Source organism: Glycine max, chromosome 9, assembly GCF_000004515.6.
Source record: "Glycine max cultivar Williams 82 chromosome 9, Glycine_max_v4.0, whole genome shotgun sequence".
Classification (NCBI taxonomy): Eukaryota; Viridiplantae; Streptophyta; class Magnoliopsida; order Fabales; family Fabaceae; genus Glycine; species Glycine max.
Genome location: NC_038245.2, coordinates 33,764,970 through 33,782,753, shown reverse-complemented (window position 1 = coordinate 33,782,753; position 17,784 = coordinate 33,764,970). Strand labels below are relative to the sequence as shown.

At 33.0% G+C, this 17,784-nt stretch overlaps 1 protein-coding gene across 1 annotated transcript; it reads left to right on the top strand.

Annotated features, from left to right (window-relative positions):
* The first annotated feature begins 1,410 nt into the window (after positions 1 to 1,410).
* LOC102670231 (uncharacterized) lies at positions 1,411 to 2,289 on the top strand. The gene is made up of 2 exons (XM_006588142.1): positions 1,411 to 1,983; positions 2,071 to 2,289. Exons 1-2 carry the CDS (start codon positions 1,411 to 1,413, stop codon positions 2,287 to 2,289), a joined length of 792 nt encoding a protein of 263 aa, XP_006588205.1.
* Positions 2,290 to 17,784: the final 15,495 nt, after the last annotated feature.

Sequence of the window (17,784 nt, the reverse complement as noted above, 5' to 3'; positions counted from 1 at the left end):
ATCTAGCTGATTCAGGGGAATCTATTACACGACCTACCAAGTGAAGATCCGTACACACATTTGGCCTTATACATCGAGATCTGCAACACGATAAAGATAGCATGAGTGTCAGAAGACGCTATCCGCCTCAATTTATTCTCTTTTTCCTTGGCCGATGAAGCAAAAAGATGGCTTCACTCGTTCAAGGTGAATAGCCTTCGGACATGGGACGAGGTGGTGGCGAAGTTCCTGAAGAAATACTTCCCGGAGTCCAAGACCGCAGAAGGTAAGGTGGAAATCTCATCCTTCCACCAACACCCTGATGAATCGTTAAGTGAAGCACTTGACCGCTTCCACGGATTACTCCGGAAGACTCCCACACATGGGTTCAGCGAGCCATTCCAGATCAACATCTTCATTGATGGCTTGCGACTTCAATCCAAGCAGTTCCTTGATGCCTCAGCCGATGGGACGATCAAGCTAAAAACCTCAGAAGAAGCCATGGTGCTAATAGAGAATATGGCAGTCAGTGATCACTCCATCCTTCATGATCGAGCCCACATACCTACGAAGAAAAGCCTTCTTGAGCTCACTTCTCAAGATGCAATGTTGGCTCAAAATAAGCTTCTAGCCAAGACCTTGGAGACCCTCATAGCAACTCTGAGTAATCTTCCTCAATAATTACATGCAGTGCAACCTCCATCAGTCATACATAATGGGGGATGCAACATTAGTGGAGGTACTCATCAGTCAAGCACATGCATGCTTCAAAATGACACAACTCATGAGGTCAACTACATAGGAAGTCAAAATCGTTAGGGATTCCATCAAGGCGGACCACTAGGCTTTTATCAAAGAGGCAACTTTTCACAGGGCCAAGGTTGGAGAGCGAATAATTTCAACCAAAGAGGACCATCTCATCAGCCTCCTAGCCAAGAACCAAGTCGTCAAGAGAAACCCACTAAACTGGAAGAATTATTGATACAGTTCATGCAAAGGACCGAGTCACATCAGAAGAGTATCGATGCAGCAATAAAAAATTTGGAGGTTCAAATGGGCCAATTAGCTCAGAAAATAGCTGAAAGGTCCACGAGAACCTTTGGGGCCAACACTGAGAAGAATCCAAAGGAGGAATGCAAGGCAGTTGTCACCAAAAGCCAGAAGCAGAATAATGAAGAAACTGACAAAGTGTTGCAGGATGCGAACAAAGAGGAAGAAGAGGATGTTGAGGAGGAAGAGAAAATCCGAACACAAAAGACCAAGAGTCAACTAGCCTGAGAAGCCAAGATAGAGGTACCACCAGCTGTGCTAAAAGAGGCACCGTATCCTCTGGTGCCATCAAAGAAGGACAAGGAACGTTACTTCAAGCAGTTCCTTGACATATTCAAAAGGCTAGAGATTACTATCCCTTTTGGAGAGGCCCTACAGAAAATGTCATTATGCTCAAAGTTTTTAAAGGACCTCCTCACTAAGAAGGGAAAGTACATCAACAATGAGACCGTTGTAGTAGGAGGCAACTGTAGTGCAGTGATTCAGAAGTTGCCTCATAAGTTCAAAGATCCAGGAAGCGTCACCATCCCTTGTTCTATTGGGGATGTATTTGTAGGTAAGGCTTTTATTGATTTAGGAGCAAGTGTTAATCTAATGCCGCTTTCCATGTGCAGCAGAATAGGGAACCTAAAAATTGACCCCACTAGGATGACACTCCAGCTGGAAAACTGCTCCATCACCAGGCCATTTGGAGTAGTAGAAGACGTCCTGGTCAAAGTCTGCCACTTCACCTTTTTGGAGGACTTCGTGATCATGGACATTGAGGAAGACGAAGAGATTCCCTTGATTTTAGGAAGACCATTCATGCTGACCGCCAAATGTGTGGTGGACACGGGGAACGGAAACCTAGAGCTAAGCATGAATGATCAAAAGGGCACCTTAATCCTTTTTGATGAAGTCAAACATCCCAGCACCAACAAGCCATGCTTCAAGGTGGAAGCAGTTGAGCAAGAGGCAAACCACACTATGCAACACCTGACTACTCACTCACCATTGGAAAAGGATTAAATAAATGTAATTGATTGTCTGGCCAATGAGGAGGAAAAAGACCTGAAGGCCTGTCTAGAAGACTTGGAGCGACTCAAAGAGGTTCATGCAGGGGAAGATACTGTTGAAGCCCTAAAGAAGGACAAACCTCCAGAAAAGCCAAGTTTGGAGTTAAAGACCCTACCCACGCACCTGAAGTATGCCTTTCTAGAGGAGAACAACATCAAGCCAGTCATAATCAGCAGTAGCCTCTCAACAGAAGAAGAAGCATAGTTGATGGAAGTTCTCAAGAAGCACAAGGAAGCTATTGGATGACACATCTCAGATCTCAAAGGAATCAGTCCTGCCTATTGCATGCATAGGATCAAGACAAAGGAGGAGTACAAACTAGTAAGGCAACCTTAGAGATGGCTCAATCCATCCATGAAGGAAGAAGTGAGGAAGGAAGTCCTCAAGCTACTTGAGGCTGGACTCATCTACCCCATTTTTGACAGTGCTTGGGTGAGTCCAATTTAGGTGGTACCAAAGAAGGGAGGAATGACAGTCATCCACAATGAGAAGAATGATTTGATACCTACTCACACTATCACCAGATGGAGGATGTGCATCGACTACTAGAAGCTTAATGAGGCAACCAGGAAAGATCATTTTCCCTTGCCTTTCATGGATCAGATGCTGGAGCGATTAGCAGGACAGTCCTTCTACTGTTTCTTAGACGGGTATTCAGGATACAATCAGATAGCAGTTGACCCTAAGGACTAGGAGAAGACAACATTTACATGCCTTTTTGGTGTTTTTGCCTATAGAAGGATGCCATTTGGGTTATGTAATGCACCTGCCACTTTCCAAAGGTGCATGCTAGCCATCTTTGCGGACATCATAAAGAAGTGCATAGAAGTCTTGATGGACAATTTCTTAGTGCTTGGTTTATCCTTTGATTGCTGCCTGACGAATTTAGAGATGGTGCTGCGAAGATGTGTCGAGACCAATCTGGTACTAAACTGGGAGAAGTGTCACTTCATGGTTCGAGAGGGGATAGTCTTGGGCCATAAAATTTCAGCCCGGGGCATTGAGGTGGATAAAGCAAAAATTGACATCATTGAAAAGTTACCACCACCAGTAAATGCCAAGGGTATCAGAAGCTTTCTTGGACATGAAGGTTTCTATAGAAGATTCATCAAGGATTTCTCCAAGATAGCCAACCATTAAGCAACTTACTGAATAAGGATGTCGTCTTCAAATTTGATGGGGAATTCCTTGAAGCCTTTTAGACCTTGAAGGAGAAACTGGTGTCTGCCCCAATAACGGTTGCACCAGACTGGAGCAAGGAGTTCGAGCTGATGTGTGATGCCAGTGACTATGTTGTGGGTGTAGTACTAGGACAACAACAAGACAAAGTGTTCCATGCCATATATTATGCCAGCAAAGTCTTGAACGATGCACAAATGAATTATGCGACTACCGAGAAGGAAATGTTGGCCATCGTCTATGCCTTGGAAAAATTTCGATCCTATCTGGTGGGGTCTAAAGTTGTCACTTTACAGATCATGCAGCCATCATACATCTTCTCACCAAGGCAGACTCAAAGCCAAGGTCGATAAGATGGGTTCTGTTGCTCCAGGAATTTGATATCTTCATCAAGGACAAAAAAGGATCCGAAAATGTGGTAGCTGACCATCTCTCTTGATTAGTAAATGAAGAAGTGACGAAAAACGAGAGGGAAGTACGAGAAGAATTTCTAGACGAACGTGTCTTAGCGATAGCTGGAAGACCACGATTCGCAAACATTGCAAATTATAGGGTCATAGGAGTCATCCCACAAGATCTCAATTGGCATCAATGGAAGAAGTTCCTTCATGATGATCACTTCTACATATGGGATGACTTGTATCTGTTCAAAATTGGGGCAGACAACTTGCTATAAAGATGTGTAACCAGGGAGGAAGACCAGAGCATACTTTGGCATTGTCACAACTTGCCATATGGAGGCCATTACAGTGGAGACAGGACTGCAGCTAGAGTGCTTCATGCTGGATTTTTCTGGCCATCCATATTCTAAGATGCACACAATCATGTACTTCATTGTGATCAATGCCAGAGAACAGGGGGAATTTCAAGAAGAAACGAGATGCCATTGCAAAACATCATTGAGTTAGAGGTCTTTGATTGCTGGGGGATTGATTTTGTCAGGCCTCTACCATCCTCATATGGAAATGTTTACATCGTGGTAACTGTTGATTATATGTCTAAGTGGTTGGAAGCTATAACCACTCAGAAGAATGATGCCTGGATCGCGATCAAATTTCTAAAGAAGATTTTTTCTCGCTTTGGAGTTCCTAGGGTGCTGATCAGTGATGGAGGGACGCATTTTTGCAATGCGCAACTTCAGAAGGTTCTAGGGCATTATAATGTCAGGCATAAGGTGGCTTCACCTTATCATCCTCAGACCAATGGCCAAGTAGAGGTGTCAAACAGAGAGCTGAAGAGAATCCTAGAGAAGACCGTGGCTTCCTCAAGAAAAGATTGGGTAGTGAAGCTAGATGATGCTTTATGGGCTTACAAAACTGCATACAAGACTTCTATAGGCCTCTCTCCTTTTCAGATGGTCTATGGGAAGGCTTGTCATCTGCCAGTAGAATTAAAGCACAGAGCCTATTGGGCCCTTAGATTTCTAAACTTTGATGAAGCCTTGACTAGAGAGAAGTAAAGATTGCAGCTATTAGAGCTTGAAGAGATGAGACTTAACGCCTATGAATCAACCAAGATCTGCAAGCAGAAGATTATGGCATACCATGATAAGATGATACAGAAGAAGAATTTTCAGCCAGGACAATATGTATTATTGTATAATTCAGGATTCTGGATTTTTCCTGGGAAGCACAAATCCAAGTGGTTCGGGCCATTCATGGTCAAAGAAGTAAAGCAATCTAGAGCAATGGAGTTGATAAACCCTGCCACACCCGATCCGGAGAAGACATGGATCGTCAATGGTCAGAGGTTGAAAATATGCAATGGCGAGGATATCGAGAGGCTGACCACCGTCATCCGTCTTCAAGACCCGTAAAAAGGGGTCCTGAGTCAAGCTAGTGACGTTAAAGAAGCGCTTACTGGGAGGCAACCCAACAATTTTAATTTTCCTCTTATCTTCTCTTCTTTATTTTCAGTATTCTTTTTCCTTCAGCCATAGTTATTTGTTTCCATTAAAAATAATCATCCCTCAGGCGCTAAGTGCGCACCAACGCGCTAAGCGCACACACCGCAGGATAAGCGCTTAGCGGGTACTCCTCCGCTAAGCACGAAGGCATTTCAAAAATGGGAGGGAAGACCAAAGGACCCCATTCTTGGTGATCTCATATGCATATACTTAGTTGCTCTCATTCGCAACTCGTCGAGACCAGTTGTTGGCTTCTTGCATAGGCTATTGACAAAAGGTCCCAACCATAATGCCATTATCAAGTGGTGTATAGCCACTATCGGGTCTAAGTTTAAGATATTCAACGCAATCTTTTTGAAACGTTTCATGAAGGTCTGCAACGACTCATTCTTCTCTTGTCGTATGTTGACGAGGGCTACAGACATTAAGTGGTGAGGTTGGCTAGTGGCAAACTGTGTTCCAAAGCAGGCAACAAGGGTGTCGAACGAGTCCACGAAGTTAGGGGGTAGTCATGTGAACCAATGAAGGGTCTGCCCTTTAGTGATGTCGAGATTACCTAGCAGAGGATTGCATCATCCGTGGTGTACATGCTTACCTGGGTAATATACACATCCAGGTGCTTGTTTGGTTCTATGGTGTTATTGTACCTCTTAATAGTAAAGTTCTTCCAGTTGGAAGGAAAAGTCACCTCCATGATGCTAGGGATAAAGGGGTTCTTGAACTATGACAACTCTCTTCCCAAAGTGTTGGAGAATGGTGGAATAGCATCTAAGTGCATACTTAGATTAGTGGCTCTAGGTAGGTCTACTGTAGTTGATTTGGCCTCTCCTCCTTCCGACGGGTTAGCCTCAAGTTTTCGCGACCTATGTGCCTCCCGAAGGTGAGCGTTCTTGTTAGATATAGGGGGAGCAACATGAAGACTTAGCCTTGAAGCTTGAAGAAGTTTTGTCTTTTACATGCCCAACTTTCTTGAGTGGCATTTGTATTGATTGTTGTATTGTGTGTTGCATCTTAGTCTCTATCATTTCATACGCGCATCATGCATCATCATGTAGGAGTAAGAAGAAAAGTTTCTAAAGTTAGAAAATTTCTTTTGAGTTTAAAACTCTCTGTTTTAATCGATTACAGGCTTATAGTAATCGATTACATAGTTCTGTTTGAGACAATGATTGATTTTTTCAGGAGTCTTTGCTTTAATCGATGACTAGGTGATATAATTGATTACTTCTCTTTTAAAAGTGTTTTAGAAGTGATCAAGATATTGATTACATTGAGAATCTAATTGATTACATTGTTCTTGAAAGTTTTCCAGTTTTTGGGAAGAACACTTTAATCGATTGAAATGATAATGTAATCAATTACTTCTTCGAAATAATCAATTGTATTGTATATTTAATTGATTACAGGCGATTATAATTGTTTTCTCCATAAATAGCCATCTTGTGCTCTCACTCTTAAGAACTTCTGAATGAGCTAAAGTTACAAGTTGATATTAGTAAAACATAGAAGAGAAGAAAAAGTGTTGAAATACAGTGTGACTCACAACATCTAATATTTGATTATGAAAATCATATTGTGAAAAGCAAGTTATGAATTTCTGTTGAGTTCAAGAAGACACTCATTCATTCAAGCAAGGTTCTTGCGTAGGATTGATCATGTTGTATCTATCTTGGACTCTACTTTTTGTGTCTATCTTGAATAGGTTTTTCTAGTTTGGACTAAGGGTTGGTTTCTCTTAGGCTCTTATTCACAAAGGACCCTAGAGATGAGTACTTTAGTCTCTTTTTCTAGAATAGGAACTGAGATTGCTTGTAAGAATTCTATATGCATAGTGAAAATCTAATTCGGGTTTGGGTTAAATAATTGGATTAGCTTCTCTAGAGATAAAGAGTGAACCAATATAAAAATTGATGTACTTTTTCTCTTGATCTTATTTTTCTTTCTCCTTCTGGTTTTGATCAATTTACTGAAAGTTATAGAAAATATCTTTTTGAAAAAAAGAACTTTAACAAAAGATTTTGTACAAATGGTGATTGATTAAATATTGGTTTAGCAAAGTTTGTGATACGATCTACACAAAAGAAGTTTCTTTTAACTCTAATTTTAAAAGTCTTATTTTTAGAAATCAATTCACCCCTCTTGATTTGTGAGTTTTATCATCTTTTTCAATTCTTTCGCCGAAGGTAACGGTATCCTTGGCATTACAACATTAAGAATTTGTTGTATGTGGATGGATGGAAGGATGGTTGGATTAATATTACTTTTATTAGTTTGAGAAGTAAAATATTGAGCTTCAATAGTCAGAGAAGGAGGAGATTTAGCTTCAAGAGGAGGAGATTGAACAAGAGGAATATTCTCGGGAGCAGATTAAAAGAATGTCCAATGCTACATTATATAGTCAAATGTACTCCTCCATAGCAATTGTCTATGTTATGTACCAAAAACACGTTCCACAATTTTTATAATAATCTTAAAGTTTAAAATTTTAATATCATATAATTTGCTTATCGTTTTTTATTGATAATAACTTTGCCTAATTTAAAATAATGTTTTTGGAATAAATAAATGACTTCTATATCCAAAAAAGTAAAAAAAAAAAAAACAAATTATCTATACCATAATCGTGTTCGGATATGATTAGCCAAAATTTATTGTTATCCTTTGTTTTTTGGAGTCAATATAGTCCATCATAGACATGTGTAAATCTGTTATTACTAATTAATATGTATTTTTACCCAGCCTTCCTCAACCTAGGAGCTTCCAAAGGCAATCACAGATTTGGTTGGACAAGACCTTCATATTCAAAGTTGATGTTTATCTTGATAATAAAAGTCCTCCTACCAATGAAATTAAAAAGAAAATAACCAACAAAATGATTCTGAAACAGAACAATGGATTGATAGGGAAGCAAGAAAATGCTGCACAATACTTACATTTGTCTCATCCTTCATTTTCTTAGTGGTTTAAGAGCAAAATACAAAAGATCATTAATTTGGAGTAGTAACATGAAAAATGAAGAGGAATATATTGAAGAAAAAAAAAAACATCAAACCTTCTGACGTTTTCTCGGAGTTTCAAGATTGCAAAAGGAAGAATCTAAACTTTCAATCCGTTAGTAATGTATATTTGGATACGTTTTCCAGTCAACAAATTAATTAAATATAATTAAAGAATATTCTTAGTTCTGAAATTACACGGATGGATTAAAGATGTAGAAACTTTTTTTTTGGGCTATGATTAAAGGTGTAAACACGGAAATCGGGAAAATTCATGTCCATAATACGTGACCAAACACTCTCAGGTCACTGTGAAATGTGAATCCATATGAACTATTTTTTACTATGCATTAAGTTTATTTTAATTTTTTTTACAAAAGATTTATTTTAATTTTAAATAATTAATTATTATTCGTGTACATACTTAGCTGTTATAAAAATAAGTAAGTTTTGAACGGAAGTTATGAAACGAACGTAATGGTCAACAGTGTGCAAATAGGGTCACCAGTGTAAAATCTAATCTCTATATATATATATATATATATATATATATATATATATATATATATATATATATATATATATATATATATATATATATATATATCATAAAATTTAAGTGCTATTTCTCAAAAAGGAAGTAAAATAATTATTTTAAAAAAATAAAATATATCAAATTTCTCACTTGAGCCAAACTGATACTATAAAAAGTATATTTTTGAAAGATCCTTTTGAAATTGACATTAGCCAGACTTGTAATAAGAAAAGTTATTAATCAATCAATTGATATACATATTACTGAAAATAACCAACAAATTTTATATACAACGTGTTGAAAGAAATGTTAATCAATGAATTGTAATTTTGTTTTACATTAATAATTTAGTATATAAATTAAATAATAAATTATTATATATGTCTATATATTTTTATAATCCATTTTTAAAATTAAATATATTCATATGTTAATTAATACTATATTAAAAATAATAATTATTATTATAATTATTATTACTAATTTTATTAGTATTATTTAAAAAATATAACATGAAATCTGTAAGATCATAAAAAAATTTATTGTTCTAAAATGTTTAAGAACTTTTGTTTAAGAAAATTTGCATTGAATCAAATTAATAACTGTTGTTAAATTAATAAAAAAAATTAATGGTTCTAAAATTTTCAAGCATTTTAATAAATGATTGTTGGCAAATTAATAAAACAAATCTAATGGTTCTAAAATATTTAAGCATTTTTTTAACAAAAAAATGCATTGAATTAAATCAATGATTGTGGTTAAATGAATAAAAAAGTTATAATGATTATATAATGCTCAGGCATTTTATCAATTGTCGTTGGCAAATTAATAAAACAAATTTGTTCATGCATTTTTTTATAAAATAAAAATGTGCATTTAATTAAATCAATGACAGTTGTGAAAATAAAATCTCGATCTAACGGCCAAAAAAATACTCTAGTATGCTAGATACTTATTAAATCAAATAAATGGGTGTGGTTAAATTAGAATTACAGTTAAATTAAAATTTTAACTTTATAATAACCGTTGATTTGATTTAATTATTTTTTACCTATCTGATTAAATTTTAATTTTATAGTAGCCATTGATATGATTAAATGTTATCTAATATTAATATATAATTTTTATTTGTATAAATTCATACTTTAACAATAATAATAATAATAATAATAATAATATAATTTATTAATTTTTAAAACAAAAATTTACAATTATAATATTTTCTTTTGTATATTTATTTTATTAAACAGAAACAAAGAAAAATAATAAAATAATAGCTAATGCAGTACTAATTTCAAATTCGAAAATTTTATTTTTAAATAATTATTTACTTTTGAAAAATAAAAATTTAATAAGTATTTAATATGTTAAATTTAATATATATATATATATATATATATATATATATATATATACATATATTAATGATTAATATACAAATTTAAAATATTCTATGAAATTCACAATAGTCGTTTATAATATTTAATTAATTTGTTGTAACAATTTATTATTTTTTAAAAAATATTTTTTAAACAAAGCATAAATTTAATAATCATTTACAAAATATACTCATCTTTATTTTATTTTCTCAAACAAAGCAGCTAAACAAACTCTTTCACGTTTAAAAATCAGGTATATAATTATTTTGAAAATAATTTTGTTATGGGATGTTAGTACTCAAGGTCAATGTAGTTTTGTTATCCTTTATTAAATTAAATTCATGTTTTTGACATTATTATTATATATATTGTGAGTATTTTTGTTATCCTATATTTATTATAAAGTATTGAAATTAATTTTAAAATAAAATTCAAAACCTTTTAAAATTGTCTTAAAATCAATACTATGTATTCTTATATATTATCATTAAGTGATAAATGATTTTAAAATCATATTTTAAACTATTATTGTAATGAAATTTTTTTCTGATATAGTAAAAGGTTAATAAATGTAATTACATTATATTTTAAAATAATAAATATAAATATATATTTTTTAAAAATGCTAATGGCTTAGTTATTTTTTAATGATGACAATACGAGATTATATAGGTCATAATAAACTGTCTCTTTTTAATATTATAGTAACAATAATAACGATAATAATTTTTAGTTTTGAAACTTTCAAAATTCAGATAAAATAAGAAATAATGTAGTATTAATTTAAAAATATAAAATTTTAAAATTTATGCACATGTTTAAAATCTATATTAATTATTTGTAATGTAAAAAACATATATTTTAAAATGTTATGTTTTTTTAACAACCTGATATTATAAAAAATTAAAGTAGACCAATTTAACCTAATAAAGGCATTAATTATATATTTAGAAAAAAATTTAAGTAGATTAATTTAACTTTAACAAATACATTAATTATTAATTATTCACAATAATGGTATATTAATTAAAAATTAGTCAGTAATAAAATATATTTAATGCACTCTTAATTCATACATTAGCTGTTATCTTTTAAAATGTTTTTTTTAACATCTCTTTTTAAATATTCTTGGTTTTGAGCCAATCAATATCAGAGCCAATAAATTAATATCGAATTGTAAGTTCGGTTTTGAGATACAACGTCAGTATTACAAGGAAAATATTTGATTATGTTATTTTTAGTATATTTTTTAAAATAGTTTTGACAAAATTGTATTTTTGTTTATATACATAACTTTTTCCTCTCCATAACTATTGATAACCACAATCAATTAAACGTTATTTTGGTTTTCTAAATAATATATTATTAATATATCAAGTATAAGTATTATAATTGATGACACGCTATAATTAATTTTGTGAAAAATAACTGGTTAAATATTATTACTATATTGACACGTTACAACTAAAATTAAATCGTGTACAAATATTTGAATCATCACCATATTTTTATTCTTTCACAAATATTTTCATTTTGTTCACGGTCTCTTTTCTTTATTTAGAACTTTCTTTCTCTACTAGCAAGGTTTAACACATTTAGTAGATAACTGAGTTGTGATTTCCTGTTCATGCGTATGAAGAAAACTTGACTGAATACAAAATCCATTTTAATGATCTATCTTTACTCGAGAATTACTTTCATGACTTTCGACTTATAACAATACACCATCCAATAAATTTGGCGAGGGATAGGAGTTGGAGATTGAGAATCGTCTACTATTTTAACATCACATAACTAATTATGTATATTATCTTAATTATGTTTTATTTTATATTTTGATTTGTTTAGTTTTTTTAACATATTCTTATATTTTCATTTTTACTACAACTATCTTATATATAATGTTGCTACTTGCTAGGATTAAGGAATTTATGACCCGTAACTGGCCTTTTGCATTTTTTCTTTCTTTGGATTTATTCTCCCGTAACAATTTTTATCTATGAAACTCCAACACCCACATTGAACACGACATTGACACCAACTCCAACACCTACCTTGGACACGACATTGACACCACAATATGGTTAAATTCTAAAACATAAGACGTGGGGATACGTCACACAAAAATTTCACAAAACAAAAACTTTGTTTCTTTAAAAAATAATTTAAAAGCAAACTTATCAACTTCAAGAATTTTATTCTCATCAAGTGATCCAAACTCATCTCTTGAAATGTTTCACATTTTAGTTTCTTCTTAATGATATTTGATAACTGCGAAATCTGAGTTAACTTAATGATAATAATTTCTTCACTTTTTTATTTTTTTTAATGAAATAATGAAGAAATTAACATCTATGTAATTTTTTATTAGCAGAAGTCAAAAGAAGATTTCAAGCGCTTTAGAGGAAAATTGATGAAAAATATGGAAGAAAAAGCCTTGATGAAAAAGTGGAAGAAGTGGACAGCTCGCTCAGCGCGCACTCTCGCTTAGCGGACAACCCAGGCTTAGCGCGAGAAGGTTCACGAGGAAGCCCAAGGCGCGCTTAGCACGAAGTCAACGTAAAAAGTAAGCTACCTCAAGCCTATAAAAGGAGTAGGAAGCAGAAGGAAAAGACACATCGAGAGAGCTCTCTAGTGAAGAAATTCAAAGTCTCAGCCTATCCCTTAGGAGAAACCCTCTTTCTTAGCCATTCCTCTCTTTCTTGCCATTAGTCATTCATCCCCTTCTTCTATTAGTCCCTGAAGTGTAAAGTCTCTCATGACTATGAGAGGCTAAACCCCTTTTATTGGGAGCCTGGAGACCAAATTCTTGTAATGTAATCCTTTCCTATTATTTATTTAATGCAATTTTGTTTCTATTATTTTTCTTTATGTTTTTATGTTATTATGACCTGATCATCAATGTAATGTTTAGAGCGTAATGCATTAAAAAATGGTTATTTTCTAAAGAATTGGAGAAGAGTATCTAAATAAATTTATTGCTAGAAATAGATTGACATTTGTTTTGCCCAAAGAATTTTTGCATCTCTTATCTTAACGAGGTTTGTTGTTTTTGTCTTTGCAAAGAAATTTGGGGAAAATGATAAATAAACTAGACCCTTCGTGCGAGAAACCAAAGATATGGTAATTTAGTATATGCGAGTGGAAACAAATATTTCATTAAATAGAGAAAATCTTTTACATTATATTATAAGTAGTTTTGGCATACCCAGCCCCCAACATTATTGCATTATGACTTCATCTTTTTGCATTTAAATTATTGTTTATTTTTCTTGTTATCTTTCTTCTTTTCTTATACCTCTAATTTTCACACTCACAAATTCTTATCTTTTCGTCTTCTATTTCTTCTTATTCTTAATAATTTGGTTGCATCACTTAAGTACAATCAAAGTCCCTCTGGATTCAACACTTGGACTTTCATTTTAATCTTTACTACTTGTTATAAAACTGGTACACTTATCAATAAGTTAACAATATTGTGGGGAATTTCTTGAAAGAAAACGAAGATTACTATGAACAAATACTAGATCTTCTGCCCGATGAGGTACCATCATGTTTCTTTTGATTGAATGAATAAAAGAGTAAGTACTCCAGTTTTTTTCACAGCATGATGATGAACAAGATTGCCCTAGTAACTTAAGAGCAATCTTTTGAAGTGTTGGTGCATTAGCACCATGAACTAGCTACTAAGACTTTGCCTCCATTAGACCTCTATCCCTTAAAGAGTCAATATCATCAAAGATTTTTCTTCCACTAGAAAAGTTTGCAAACTCTACATTCACTTGCCTTTTTTCATTATCATCATCAAAAATACCTTTTAAAGAATTTCAATCTATCACGAGTGAGTTCTCCATCTTGGTGTGGAGGAATTCTATTTGAATTATGAGCCTACGAAAGATGAAGAAAAAATTATAAAAATTGGAAATTAAAGAAAAGGTTTCAAAGGTGCAAACTTTACAAAGTCACAATACATCCAACCAGAACCAAAATAGTAAGTCAGAGATCAGCAAACACAAATGCAACAAACAACAAGTCAGAGTCAGCAACCGTAAACACTACGAAGGTCATAAACTAAGCGAACGACGACAACAACAAACTCAAACTAGTAATGATAGACACAAACGAGGGAACCAATGAAGACGTACATGAATGAAGGATAGGCATGAATGATGTGAAGAGGAAGTGTTGTTATTCTAATTTGATTTAATCTAAATTTTAATCTGTTATTATAATTTAAAATATAATGTTATATCTTTAAGATTTAAAAAAAGAATAGGAAGCGTAAATGACGTGAAGAGGAAATAATAAAAAATCTAATCTATTATTATAATTTAAAATCTAGTCTTTTATCTTTTAAGATTTAAAAAAAATGATTTTGAAAAGAAAAAAAAACAAAAGTTGTGTCGGGTATATTGGTTTCCCGTGTCCAAAACCATGTCGAAGGTTATTTTTTTTTTTTTTTAAAGTTGGACACAACGAATGCGTGTCCGACACATGTCCGTGTCGTCAGCATGTCGGAAACGGAGACACTGATGTTTGGAACCATGTTAGTGCTTCATAGTATGATAGCCTTCCTAGTAACATGTTCTGTGTCTTTAGACATTTGTCTACATATGCTTCTTGTAATAGGTGCGACAATGGACAAGAGTTGATGATCCATTTACTTCGTGACTGCCATTACTCTCAGCAACTATGGCAATCCTTGAAGCTGGATCAACACATAAATTTTTATTCAAGTGCTGCTATGGAATGGTTCATGATCAACCTTCAGGGATCTAATAGAACTTTATTTTCTACCTCGTGTTGGATTATTTGGAAGGCCAGGAACGCAACTATTTTTCAAGACAAGCCTTGGAACCTCTTGAATGTTATTAATCAGATTCATTTTCTGTTTGCTGATATTAACACAACTTGTCTTCATCGGAAGTTGGACAAACCAACATGCTATGTTGGTTGGAAACCCCTTATTGCTCCATCTGTGAAGCTCAATATTGATGGAAGCTCTTTTGATAACCCCTGAATCTCTGGTTTTGGTGGTGTCTTGTGCGATCAAACGGGCAAATGGCTTTTTGGTTTTTCTAGGAACTGTGGAAATACAACATGCTTGAAGGTGGAATTGTTTGCAGTTTATCATGGTTCGAAGACAGCATGGCAACGTGGTTTCAAGCATGTGTTGCGCGAATTAGACTCCAAAATTGCTTTGGGTTTAATTCAAGATCATATAGATCCTTTTTCACCCACATTCCTCTTTGGTGTTGCTTATTCGGGACCTGCTAGCTATAGAGTGGAATGTCACTTTCTGTCATACTCTTCGTGAAGCCAACTCTCTTGCATATTGGATGGCAAAATTTGGTGCCAAGCATGCTAAATCTTATATGCATTGGTAAATCTATGAAGCATAGGGACATCTGTTAGGTGACATTCCCCGTTTCTGGTACTACATGGGGACGAGACGAGTATGGCCAGGGGTCAAAGGGACGGCCTGGAGACGTCATTGACTTATTGGATACGGCTGACCAAGATAGGACAACGACTTCATTTTGTGGGAACATATTGGGGACGACGGTGGCTACCATGGTTATCAAACTCTCGAGTTAACTCATTAACTCTTACGAGTTTACAAGTCCACTTACCCTCTGTAAATTGATTTGTATGTAAACTCTCTTTTTAGTAGACTCTATAAACTCTAAGTAAATTTGGTAGACTCTCGAGTTTACCACCGAGTCAATGAGTCAGCAAGTTAAAAAAATTAGACCAAAATATAAGTCATTTTTTGTTATTTTTTGTCTGTTTAGTGTTCAACATACCTTTATTTAGTGTGTTGTTTCCGAATAAAAAAATTTCACCTTTAATAACATCACATTTTTGTTCTCTAATAACATCATATCCTTGATGAGAATGATCTACCACTACTATAATATATGCAAGTTATTATCTAATAGTGATATATTATTAGAGTTGGTTATTTAAGTATTATGAAATTTATGATTTACTAGTTTTTTATTATATTGTTAAAATGTTTAATTGATATGTTATTTATAGATATTTTGTTATTGTTTTTATATGAAGTGGACTCTTAAGAGTTTATGAGTCGAATCTATAAAACTCTCACAAATTTATATAAACTCTAGAGTTTGACAACATTGATGATTACACATGCATCCCCATAGACCACAAGAATGTGATTGCAATAGAATTTTGGTAACAGGCCAATTCTGACTTGAAAAGCTTCTCTCTTAGCTTCAGTGGAAGAAAAAGGGGCTTGTTTGCAAAATTGAAGAATCTCAAAGATTCCTCTAAGGTTCAAAGTTGAAACACGCCATGGATGGTTGAAGCATAGAAAATAAGCGAACGGGGAGTTGAGGGGGACAGTGAAAAAGGTTGTAATTGAATCATTACGAAAACCGCAACATGTTTCAGAGATCGCAAAAGAGGCTAAAAAAACCGTTTCAGGATTTAGACTCAGTCGTTGTTGTCTTGTATGTGGAACAGGATAAGAGTGAGGGATAGAGAAAGAAAGAAAAGATGATAAAACCTTAAAACACTCACACAAAAATTAAATACAAAAATCTGTAACTAAATCACACTATCTAAGCTCCATAATTGTAGTTCAAAATCCTCAAATCCAAAGGAAGACCCAAAAGTTTATAATATGGTAGTGTTCATACTCATTTCTCTCTCTCTCTCTTTTTCTTTTTTTAATTTTTCAGTTTATTTAAATAATAAGAAATATTAAAATATTTTGTCATTTTCTAACATATTGGTATCTTTAAATTTTTAGATTTATCGTTTTTCGTCCCATTCCAATATGTGTTCCCCTCCGTGTTTTGATGCATCCTAGGTCACAATGTCCTACGCAGTTCTGTCTACCTTGTTAGCAGTTAACATGGGTGTTTTACATATCAGAGTTTAGTTCTACTTTGTTTTTTTCTACTGTATCAAAAAATATATTTGTTAATGACTTGATGGGATAAAATAGATTTTCTTCACCATTTTAAGGATCAAGATTGTAAACTAACTATTTTTATTTAGAAATAACAATATTTTTTAAATTTAAGATTTTAAATTATCCCACAATTTCTTTAACTTTTTTTTAAAAAAAATAAATTCATATTACTTAAATATTTTCATTTCTTTTTTTTTTTTAAAAGGTTGAAATGTGTTTTTTTAAAATAAATATAAAAATTATTTTTCCAACAATAAAACAAATATACGATATTGTTTATGCTTTTTTCACTTTAATTTATATCCAATTTAACACAATAGAACTACAAACACATAGGTGCGACAATACCTGTGCTTTCGCTAATAATAATAATAATAATAATAATAATAATAATAATAATAATAATAATAATAATAATAATAATAATAATAATAATAATAATAGCATTTAATTTTATGCCACAATAAGGTTAATTAATTCAAAATTTTAATAATAATGTCTTCAAAATTAGTAAAATATCATTTAAAAATAATTTACTACTATATTCTTATAAAATAATAGTATTCCAATAAATTTAGTATACATTTTAATTTTTACAATAAATACACTCAAAAGTAATTAATTAAAAAATACAATATGCAATTACATGTTAACATAGTATCCAAAAAATAGAAGCACTCGAATTTATATAGTTAAATATTAAAATTTTTTATATTTACATTTTTTTCAATTAATACATTTCATATAGATATTGTATG

Coding starts and splice junctions, on each gene's coding strand:
- LOC102670231 (XM_006588142.1), top strand. CDS start 1,411: ATGTCATTATGCTCAAAGTTTTTAAAGGACCTCCTCACTAAGAAGGGA. Junction 1,984..2,070: donor TGGAAGCAGTTGAGCAAGAG/GCAAACCACACT, acceptor GCCAATGAGGAG/GAAAAAGACCTGAAGGCCTG.